Source organism: Dryas octopetala, chromosome 3 (assembly GCF_963921425.1).
Source record: "Dryas octopetala chromosome 3, drDryOcto1.1, whole genome shotgun sequence".
NCBI classification, from domain to species: Eukaryota; Viridiplantae; Streptophyta; class Magnoliopsida; order Rosales; family Rosaceae; genus Dryas; species Dryas octopetala.
Window position 1 is genome coordinate 14,765,419 of NC_141368.1, and position 12,520 is coordinate 14,777,938.

Genomic DNA, 12,520 nt, shown 5'->3' on the forward strand with positions numbered 1-12,520 from the left:
TATGATATATAAGGCAGCCTTCTGGAAGTTGAAACCACGCCAGGGCCTTATTCCCCGTTCATGTAAATATTATTGTCCTTGTAAGAAAGCCCAATATATATTTATATTAATATTAATCTAATCGGCAAAATTTGATTTTATAATATCGAGAAATGAACCAAAAATTTTCAGATTTTTTTTTTTTGAAAAAAGAATAATTCGGCTTCCATTTTTCCATTGTGAAAAACAACCTAAGAAAGAATATAATTGTTTATAAAATGTTACTTAAATAAAACATAAAAATTTTCTAAGAAACTCCCTAAGAATTCTAAGTAAAACATGTTAAAGCTATGTGAAGATGAGGGAAGGCCTGGTAACACACCGGGCTAGTGCATGTATACTGAATCCTCATATCTAACATAATGTTTATATGCCCTTGACCTTGGATTACAATGTGGCATAAGCTCACCATCATTGCATCATTATTGTTACTCAAAAAGAAAGAAAGAAACATGCTTGACCATCAGAGGCCTTTGAATCTTTGATATATGGAGAGAACCTTTTATAGCATACATTTACAATCATTATAAAAGTATAGCTAATAAATATACACGGTACGTACACAGCTTAATCAAATATGGCAAACCATGCTGTATGAAAAGAAGAATAGAGGAGCCATAAATTCCAGTGGCTACAACTCTCACCAAAAGAAAGAATGTTTGGAAGCCCTGTCTACACCTTTTAACGTACCAAACCTGCCATTTAATACAATAACATTGAAACTAGTTGGTTATCTCTCCTGGACCAAGCAAATGATCAATCTGTCCAGTAGCATTCAGGAACCTCATTGACCAGCCAGGTACAAGCATTTGCTTAATGTGGTCAGTCGTGAAATTGGGATTTGGTAATTGCCAGGAGCTGAAGATTATACTACCCATCCAGATCCAAAAATTCATCATATTCTCTACTGCTATCACCCTCTATTGGAGCCTTTGCATCGACTTCTCTACCAAATCTCCAGATGTAATTCAAACCAACAAGAAGCTCCGTAATTGTTGCTTCCGTCTTTTGTTGATTTGCAAAGTAAAGGGTTTGTACCAAAAGCACATGTGTCTTGGAAACCAAGCTTTGCTGTTCAAAGCTTCTCTCGGATTGCCATCTTATCATATTATGAGCAAGTGGTGCTAACCATTCTAATATTCCTGCCATTGCCTCATTCCACTCTCCTGCAAGAACTGTATCATAAACTGATGAACTCAAGCTCTTACTGTACGGCTTTAGCCTTGCCCTTAGCGCAGCTCTCACACTTGCAGGCAACATATTGTACAGGTCATCTCTAGCATCAAGGCCAATCAAATGAGGAGATGCTACTAACTTCTCAATTACAATAATAACATTTGCATAGTGAAGCGCTAAGGCAGCAGCACCAAGGGTTTCAGGTGGAGGATCCAACAACTTGCGCTTCAAACCGAAGATTGATGGACTAGGTTGAAGTTTGTCACCAGAAGCTAGAATCTCGGCATTGGTATCTCTGGCTACATTAAGAATTTCTGAACGAATACCACTTGAACTCAAGTAGCAATTGGTGACAAGCTGATTGTTCCCACTTATCATGCATCCCCTGAAAGGTCCAACTTGAGTCAACCTATTTGGCTTTGTATGTGGTTTCTTCCCATGATTAGTGAGTGAGTGATCATGAGACTTCCACATATTCCTGATGGCTCTATTTGTTGCAGCAAGTGGGCCTGATTTTGTTGTTGACCTCCCAAGAGGACCTGAATAAAAGTTGACATCTCTATTCTTTCCCGAAATAGGGCCTGATTTTGTACTTGAGCCACCAAGAGGACCTGAATGACCTGAATAGAAATTGTCAGGTTTCTTTGTTTTTGATACTGGCCTGGATACAGGAGCAAACCTCCCAAGGGGACCTGAAGCAAATCTTGGAAGACCATTCCCAGATGGATGGACTGAAGATTGCATTAGTGCAGAAACTGAATGACTACGATGAATGTGATCAGAATTAATAACTCCAGAATCCTTGGTTTCACCAGCATCTGCCATCTGTTGAATTCCAAAGACATGCTTGATCCTACTGAATATTGTGAAGAGAGATCTTGCCAAAAGAAGGACAGTGTAATCATAAGTCCTGTTCCACAGAGAGACCTCTTGCAAATTCTTCACCTCATGCCGCTTCCACACTACCTTCTTCTGAAACTCAACAAAATTTACACCATCTAAGTCATCATTTCCATTCATTCTCCTCAAAGTCTGTTCAAGCTCTGTAAGCACTTCCATCTCTTCATACAAATTCGCATTAGTTGAAATGAACTTCTCCATCTTCTTAACTTTCCTTTCCATCTTCTTCCATGAAAATTCCCATCCATAAGGGTCAAGACCATTATTGATCAAATCACCAAAAGCATGCTCAAAACTCTTCAAACTAGGATCAGTACAACTCTTCCCAAGCCTGGCCACAGATTTTGCCAGATGGACCATATTCTCAAGCAATTCAGCGCATATCAAACCTACAACGAAATTATCATCATCTGACACAAGCTTTTTTATACCCAATGAATTTGTGATGTCTTCTCTAAGCCTAAGGATATGTTTATCACTCAGAAATTGCCATAGATGGACCATCTTAGACATCAAGCTTGCAACTTCAAAGGCCAAAACTCGAATCACTGCTTTCTCAGTACCAGCCTCATGCTTCCTTTTAGTCCTCCACAGACTGCGAAACCATGAGTCTGAAACCATCTCTTACAACCAAAAAAAATCTTTTGATATATGATCTCTAAGCCAAACAAAACATCATAATTCTTGAACCTGTATAAAATTATAAAATTATGATCAAACAATTGGGTTAAACAGATAATAAAGTAGAAACTAACTTCATGACATAAAATCAAAGAAACTAATAAACAGCATCCCAATCAAAAATACCATAGTACTCTCCTAGGCTGCTTAGCTACTGCATGAAGAGTAGGGAAAAAACATTATTTGATAATAAAATTTTGATTAATGCAATGAATTTGGTGGAAATCAGAAATCAAAATTCTTTTTCCTTCTTTTCAGTGGTTTCAAATTTTGGTAAGTAAGCGGAATTAAAGAATACTAGAATTTACAGAGTTTCATACATCCAAGATCCACAACAAGTCAAAAGAAAAAATAGGATGAAAAGAAAACAATTCCACTCAGCAGAACATGTTCCAACAGTATTGATAAAAAAAAGTCTTATTAGCTAATGCATGAATGGCAACTCCATAGACTTTTCTCAGAATTCATAAAAATTTAAAGAAAATTAATAGAATAAAAATCTTTTGGAAAATAATCAAAAGAATATATGCCAAAACTACACATGACAATGACAGAAACCTAAAACTCAATATCGACACAAAAATTCCATTATATGGATCAGTAAAAAATTCCAAGATCCATTTTTTTCATAACCCAAAAACTTTCTTTACAATAATTTTCTGTACAACTTCCAACTTCCAACAACCTTACTTTTCTTTTCTGCTTGCTAAATAAAGAAAATTCACACAATAAAAAATTAAACCCAGATTTAGATAACAGCAAAATCTGCGTAAGTAAGCAAATTCAGACGCACTAAAAACTCAAACCCAGAATTAGACAACAATGGTTTTCAATTTCTGAGTGTAAATAAAGTGAATCAAGAAAAAGGGTACGACAATATGCAGAAAAATTAATTAAAATAAATAAATATATATGTTATAGGACTCACCGATCATATGAAGAACAACTCACCCACGAATCTTTCTAGCGGAAAATTAGAAATGGGAGCTTAGAGAGAGAAAGAGAGAAGGGAGAAGAGAGAGAAATAGGAAGCAGCTGGGAAGCTGCAGTGGAAATTTTGAGTTGAGCCGCAGCCCACATGGACGACGAAGCAGAAATTGTAGAAAGAGCGAAAAACGAGTGATATTTATGAGACACATCCTATTAGTTATTTAGTTATTAGTAATCTTGAGCTTGTTTTGCATTTGTGCCCTCTGTCTTCTATATATTATTACCTAACTACCCCCAATTTTTGAGTCTGTTAACTTTGGCCATCCACTTTTACAAACTCATCTTTTTTAAAAATTATTAGGTGTATCCGATACACCGTCACGTGGTATAACCAATCCAACATGTAAATGTATTATTAGACGATACATTTATATTATTAGGGTATAATATTAATAGGGAGGTGATTTTCGCACTCATCATTTCTCCATTTGCACTCCTTTTTTTTTTTTTTTTTATGTTTGTATATATTTTTATTATTTATTTTTCACATATATCCTTTAGCTTTTAATTATAGAATGTCACATTGTCACTTATGCAACATTAAATCATATACATTTAATTTTTTAAAATTGTCATAATAATATATCCATTTCTAACACTTTTTTTTTTTAAGGAAGAAAAACTTATGTAATTCTCTACACTTCTGTTCGTCTTTTTGATATATAGTACACATAGCTCTCTTTTCTTATTAAGCTATCATGTGACATTCATTTTTTTTTAAATCAAATATGCTACAAATTAGTAGTGGTTGCTATGCAGTGTCAAAAGACTCAAAAATGAGGGAGTGGACTAATTGAAAACCCCAATTAATTTCATAACACAAAACCCACCATCAAAAGAAAGAGAAGATACATAAATCATGACTTTCATGAAGAAAATGAAAAAAAATATATATATATGACAGACTAAATATTTTCCTAATGAAAGTATAGAATGATGATTGAAAGCACGTACAAAACTTGTTCACATAAATCATGACCCTCATGAAGAAAAAAAAATATGATAGGTTAAATATTTTCTTAATGAAAGTATAGAATGATGATTGAAAGCACGAACAAAACTGATTCACAAAATAAAATAAAAAATGGCTTAGAAGGCAAAGAGATGCAATATGAAGAAGATACGACGAAGGGGAGAGAAAATTACTTGTTTTTATTTTTTTAATAATGATGAAAGAATTTAGGAAAAAATAATCATTACTGAAAAATAATTAAAATAAAAATTCAACAGCTATAAAGGGTAGATTTGGAAAAATATATAATAAAAATATACAAAATACATTAAAAAAAAAGATGGAGTGCAAACGGAGAAAAGAAGAGTGCGAAAATCGCCCCTATTAATAACATCCAGTCATATTATGACATGTTTGATTGATTATATCATGTGACAGTGTATCGGTTATACTTATACATAATAATTTTTCTATTTTCTTTTCTTTTCTTTTAATTGCAAACAAAAAATTTAAGCTAAAAAAAATGGTAATTGATTCTTTCTTTTTTATATATATGATTGATTTGGTGAAATTTTTGTTGTACACTTGGAAGCCATGTAATTCAACGTCTATCAGAAATTGTAAAATTACTTTAAAAAGAATTTAAATTGTTTAGAGAACTCAAGAAAGACAAAATTCATATGTAACACCAAAGTGGCTAGGTGACTATTAAATAAGTTAATCAGCTTTGAGGTAATACTGTAATAGTTGGTAGGTGACTATTAATTTGAATTTAAAATTTAGATAGAGGAGATAAGGAAGAGGAAGCCTATAAAAATAGAGGTAAAACACCTCTATAGGTAAGCTAAGCAAGTGAACTCTCCGGTTTTTTGTTTATTCATTCTTTACCTTAAGCTTCAAAGACCATTTTGGAGACTTTCCAAATGGCTATTTTTTTATATTTTTTATTAACAATTGTTATTCATGAGTTTTGAACTCAGAATCGGTCACCTTCGGACAAAAGTATGAATGATGTCATTCACTTGACCAAAAAGCTCTTTAATTTACTTTTTTTTAAGTTTGCAAGTTAATTCTTCATTCCAACACTTACGTTCAATCATTTAATATTTCACTTAATTTGTGGTCCATGTGTTAAAAACTCAAACATTTTGCCTAGCTATAAGTTAGTGAATCGAATTTTCATCATGATCAATATTTGCCATCTATAACAGGGAAGAGTAATTTCAAAGATAACAAACTTGGGTTGTCCTTCTCTAAGATCAACCTTACCCATTTTATAGCTCTATACAATGATCTAACTGGTGTGATAATATTTCAGACCACCACTCATAGATCAAGAAAATGTTGGACTCTTATAAAGTAAAATGGAAGACTTGAATTTCTCTTTAATAATGCAATTAAGACGACTCACAGATTATATGAATGATTTGGATCCAATTATAGAATAGGATGTGGCCTACATTTACACGTGGAAGTGGGATTTTCAAGGTATGACTCTTCTGGAAGAGACAAAAGCTGTGACATTTCAATTTGGGGAAAAGGTTGTAATTAACATTTGAAGGGGAAAAGGTTGAAATACTTCAATTTGAAGAGGCAAAAGTTGCATCACATTTTAAATCGAATAGTCCCAACCTATTTTTCATCGACAATCACCACATATTTAAAACACTATTTTTATTTATGTATAATTTAATAGACAAATTAGAGAGGATAATTCGTGTCAATTAATATACTCAAATATAAAAATTTGGATTCTCTATTATATTTGTTTTTACTTATTTCATCTTACATTCTTACTTATAAATTACACAATTTAAGAGTTATAAATATATGATTGTGACCCTCTCACATACACACATACAAAATATTATGAATTCATTGTTCCTCTTTTACTTACCCATTCATTTTTACTACATGGCTAAAATAAAAAGTACAAACAAAAGTAAGGAGAGAAAAAATAAGTACGAGAGTTTGGATTGCTATTATATATCCCAAATTTTCTTTTCAAATTTTATTTTTCCCAATTTTAATCATTCTTAATTTAGGCTCTGTAACATTTTGTTTTTTGTTTTTTATGCAATCAAGTTGTGTGCAGACAGGTACCCACGTACACAAGTAGGGAAAAACTCAGAAAGAAAAAAAAAAATAATTGGCACAAATAGCATGTTACTTTTATTGTTCCTTGTACTAACATATGAATTAATCAATATTTTGTTAACTTAATTAGAATAAGTTTCTTTGTTGTTATCTAATTTCTATCGACATTTCTTTCCTGGTACAATTAAATAGAACAAGTAAAAAACGTGCGCGTGGTATTTCTTTTTTTCACAAAATAAAAAGCTTATATAGATATTATTTTATTAGTTATGACTTATGAACTTTATGACTTGTGTGGATAAAAAATTTTTTAAAGGTAAAATCTTTTATAAAAGGAATGTGTAGTTGTCAACTGAGTCATGCTCATCGTAGAAAAAGAGAAAGAAAACAAGAACAGTGTATACTACTACATGGTCCACACGACCATGGTAGCCATTTTTGTATTTAATTTATGATTAAAACGAACAAATGGCATAGCAATTAGTAACAAAATGAATTACTTTTTTTTTTTATTCTTTCTGGGGCGTGTAATGTATTGACTTAAAAGTGCTAGAACAAACTAAAAATAGAACCAAATTTAAGGACTGAAGTGCAAAATCCAGATAGAGAGACAGAGAGAGATCCATCACAATCATTAATGGCGACCACGCGTAAATAAGTAGTTTTACCAATTTGCCCCCAACAGCCTTTATTGTCTTTGTATCTGCTAAACGGGTCCGGGCCACACCGTACGGAGGGACCGACATGGAAAACAAATGTGTAAAGCCGCCAAAACGATCCGACCGACGATCCGAGAATCACGAAAGTCTATGTCATATGATCATATCCTATGCAGCAGCTTAGCTCACACTTAGAGATAGATTCAAGGCTTTAAGCAAAGCAACTAGGCAAGTGTACCAATTAATCACTAGTTGATATTATCTTCTGGTCTTTCTTTATTTTTCTTTTTTTTTTCTTAGTCTAAACACAACTTTTAATTACGAAATGTCCAATGACTTTAATTAATTTGACTGACCAAATATAGTTGATTTTTCGGGTCTTGCTCTTGCATGGTGTTTGACAGCTTATTGCCTTATTCTCTAAGACTATATTATATGCTTAAATTAAAGATAGTTTTTTTTTCTTTTTCTTTTTTCCCTCTTTCGGGTACTAAGGGGCCCAATTCCTAATTGACCATAGTCCTACTGGGTAAATACACGTATTCATATAGTATTAGGTTAATGCTATTTAGTCCAAGGGAATTTCTATATTTACCCTACTCATTATATTTAATTCATAAACTTTCCATTAATAAAATTAAAAATTAAAAACAAAAAAACCCAAGCCCCACCCGATTGTAGCAGCACCCAGCCTAGCTGTTTTTTACAACAAACCTTCGGCGACCTTCTCTCAATCGGCTGCCACCTATACCTTTTCTCCTTTTGTTTTTTTAATCTCTCTTTCTCTAAAAGAAGGAGGAGGCTGAGGGTGTTGGGTGTAAATATTATGCCATTAATAATGCTCTAAAAGAAAGAGGAGGCTGAGGCTGAGGCTGAGTGCAACTTTTCTAACACTTTTGGTATGTGTTATGTCTACAATGCCCTTAATATAAATTTTTCATCAGCAGTTGAAATATCCAAGCATATTCACCCTATCCTCTCTCTCTCTCTCTCTCTCTCTCTCTCTCTCTCTCTCTCTCTCTATCTCTCTCTCTCTCTCTCTCTCTCTCCCCAACTATTTTGACACAAAAAATGCTCGGCCGTGTGGAGGTCCGAGGGTCTAGTCAAAACATACCTCGCCATGTGTGAAGCGAGGTTTCCGACCTTATGTGGGCATGAATGTGGGCGTGCAACTATTCAAAAAATGATTGTGCAATAGGAAAGGAACAAGAAAAGCTTATCTAGATTATTTTGTTACCTAAATTGAGTAGGACTTTGAGCAACCAAAATATAAATAAAAGAGCAACATGAATTTAAAAGAAAGCTTAATAGGGAATAACATTAAAATAAATTCAAGGAACAAGAGGTGTTTTTAAAAACTCAAAATATAAGGAAATTGCATAAGTATAAGGAAATACAAAAAGGGACTTGAAATGCTATGCAAATGAAAATAAAAAGAGTTTTGAGAAATAAAAGCCACTTGGCTGAATTGGTAGCAAAAAAAACAAATTTGGATGTCTATGTTTAATATTTGTGAATTCTTGGGACTGTAAAATTGTAATTGTGATTCTTGTTGCTTAAAGATCTATTCTTCCAATGTGCAACTGTAACTATACTCAATGTGCAATAGTAACTAAAAAAACGTATGAAAATGATATAAATAGATACACTTTATGTCTTTAATTTCTTTCATAAACATGTCAAAAATTCATAAATCAACAAACAAAAACACAAAATTTCAAGTTTATTAAGTCAAATTCACCATAATTTCAATCGTAATAATGGTTGTTACTATTTATTATTGCAGAGTTACTGTCGAACAGTAAGTATGGGTCCTGTACAATTACTCCTCCTTATTCTGAGCCTTCTATTTCTTTTTTTAGTCAATTCTAGCGAGTTAAAAAAAAACACAGGCTTATTACTTATATATATCATTGGGTGGACCTTTTTAGTATCCCAATAGTTGATTCAACTTTAGAGGGCGTAGAATGAACTTATTATCATTCGTTGAATGCTATATACATGCTTTTCGATCATTTTTTAGCACAAGTTTAAACATAATTTTCGTTACAATTTGAACCGGATATGAGAAAAAGTTTCATGTTAAGTGCAGTTGCATTTTCGACACCACCCCATATTTGAGATCTTAATATTTCATTCATCATCGTTCATGATAATGAACAATCCTTATATGAATTGAAACTCTTGTTACAAGTTTTAAAAAGACTAATATTTGTATTGAAATTGAGTTTTTATGACTTAAAATTTAGTGGAAGGGACCTGATGAGAGACGAGGTCTAGTGTATCACTGAAACTGACATATTTTTTTTCAAAGTACTAGGATTGTTAATGGAATAAAAAACATATAGCAAACTGGCCAAATTGAAACTCTGGGTAACCAAATGTGTTTTTGGACAAAACACATGGGCTAAATTAATATGTAATATATATTAATCATTTTGTCCCCTAAAAAAAAAAAAAAAAACTCATGACCTAGACCATATGCTATCTAATGTTTATAGTTACAAAGACCATATCCAATAGTGACATTTTTCTCCACTTTGTTAGAGGAAATCTCATGTTCAAATCTTATAAATGAGACTTTGATAACAATTTAGTGGTTTTTTTTGTATAATGGATTGCTTATAAATTATGATGGTATAAACTTGTAACTTATTGTATGATTGTAATCTTATAAAAAAAATGTTTATTGTTAAATTACCAAACAAAAACCTTGAAAATCGGTTAAAACAAAAAATTATAATCCTCGTTTTGGTCTATTGAGTTATGGAACATTTGACCTAGGTCTTTTTTTTTTTTTTTTTAACTCTGATTATATATACTAAGTTTCATCCAAAAAGTTACATCATATATGGTGTTCAAGACTGGCATTAGCCAACTCGAACCTTCTTCAATCCACACCACAAGATGATCATACTCTAAACCATGTCGCGCCAAGGTATGGGCAGCGACGGAACAAGACCTATGGTGTGGATTGAAGAAGGTTTTAGTTGGCTAATGCCAGTCTTGAACATTGATGTAACTTCTTGGATGAAACTTAATTAATATATCATCAGCCTTGTGGCTTTTTTTATTAAAGAAGACCTATAGCAGGGACGTATCATGTCTAATTCTAATTGCAATGATGAAGAGCAGACAATTTGGTTGATCTTATTAATTTTTACTAGCTAGCCTTTCCATTACCATACAGCTCTATAGGGCTTCAGATGTAAAAGGAAGATATCTTTGCAAGCAATTAATCACCACTAAACAAGGAGGCAATTTAGTTGTGGTGGTCGCTCTTTTTAAAATGGGAAATCATTTTCGAGACATACTTTATGTTATTTAATTTGTTAAATAAAGTCACTGGTTGTTGATGGACCATTGTCAATGATTTTACATGGGTTACCAACTACCATGATTTGCAAGTGGCACAAACCTTATTTTTATGAATGGAGCATTTAGGATATTTCCCATTTAGCCAATAACAATGAGGAATTCCATATGACTTCTGCGGAAATAAGATGAGTTAATTATACTTATACTTCCTGAGGTTTATCATTTTTTCACATACACCCCTTAGGGTTTCAAAAATTACACATACACCCTCTGAGGTTTCAAAACTATTGCATATAACTCTCTACAAGAGAAATAAATAAATAAACAAAAAAAATATATTTGTATTGAGGTTGGACCTTACACCTTAAGTAATCTTATTAGGTCATTTAACCCCTTAGCATGCCTTTTTGCATAATTTCTCATCATTTTCTTCTCACTATAGGGGGTTATATGCAACAGTTTTGAAACCTCAGGGGGTGTATGTGTAATTGTTGAAACCTCATGGGGTGTATGTGAAAAGACGATAAACCTCAGGGGGTGTAAGTGTAATTAACTCAAATAAGATATCTTGTCCATCTTTTTCTCTATTATATAAATATTCTCTGTATGTTAGGTTTTAACTTCGTGATTTTGGGCTAAAAAAAATGAGAAATATTGGTACAATTGGTACAATTGGTACATTACAAACCGCAAGTAATACATTACAACAACGTTACATAACCTTACTTATAAAAAAATATTATTAAATCCACAATTAATTTTAGAATAATATATAAATATTATGATAATATAATATAATAATATTATGATAATATTAGGATGATATAATATGATAATATTAGGATAATATTAAGATAATATAATATGACAATATTATGATTTAAATTTCATTAATGTTATATAATAATGTCTGAACAATATTTTTGGAACTCAGTCATTCTTATATAGGATTAAGGTTTTTGTCTAAAGATGATCTATAAAATTGGACTAAACTGTAAATCATTCTTTCTGAAGGTTTATTCTGACAATGAATTTCGCGACAACCAGTTGCGTAGGGGTGGGCTACAGGTTTCATCCCACAAATGAAGAACTCGTGAGTTACTTCGTCCACAAGAAAAGCTAGCTACCAGGGAATTATAGATGATCCATGTTTGTTACAACAAGCGTGTGTTTGATTTTGATTTGTAAAAAAAAAGAAACATGGATTATTTGGGAGAGGTTTGAAGGTCCCAAAAAAATTAGGTGTATATGCACATGTATACACGCAACATGTTCGTCAAAGCGTAACACTATTGATGTAGTATGTCATGATATTGTTGAACAAAAAATGTGATATGTAAATATATTTATATATTTATTACCCAACATAATTTCACTCTACTCATTTAGGGAATAAAGTTTTATTATTTAGGGTACATCTCAAGATGGAGTGCATCTCTTAATTAAATCCCTTGGTATAAGAGAAGACCCTTTGATTCCAATTATAAAGGAACTGAAATCATTTGATAAGATGTGTGAGTGTTTAGATTTGTGGCTGCACTTGCATGGGAATTGTCCCAAGTTGCCTAGCTACGTACCCTTTTGAGGGGATCAAGCCAATTCGTAGTTCTAGATTTGGGATTCCCAATGAGTGAATGACTCATTGGAAAATTGAGATTTATGTAAAGTGTTTGGTGTGTTTAGTGAGTTTGGTGAGTTTGGTTGAGTT

General features: G+C 32.5%; 1 protein-coding gene across 2 annotated transcripts; it reads right to left on the minus strand.

The window, feature by feature from the left end:
• Nucleotides 1–492: 492 nt before the first annotated feature.
• LOC147291234 (type-1 restriction enzyme mjaxp r protein (DUF668)) lies at nucleotides 493–3,892 on the minus strand. 2 transcript variants are annotated; one of them, XM_086238369.1, is made up of 2 exons: nucleotides 3,725–3,892; nucleotides 493–2,805 (listed from the first exon to the last, which is right to left on the minus strand). In XM_086238369.1, the coding sequence occupies exon 2, from the start codon at nucleotides 2,734–2,736 to the stop codon at nucleotides 910–912; it is 1,827 nt and encodes a 608-aa protein (XP_086094495.1). In that variant the 5' UTR covers nucleotides 2,737–2,805; nucleotides 3,725–3,892; the 3' UTR covers nucleotides 493–909. The 2 variants fall into 2 exon arrangements, with proteins under 2 accessions (XP_086094495.1, XP_086094496.1); XM_086238370.1 differs by having other exon boundaries at nucleotides 3,748–3,865.
• Nucleotides 3,893–12,520: the final 8,628 nt, after the last annotated feature.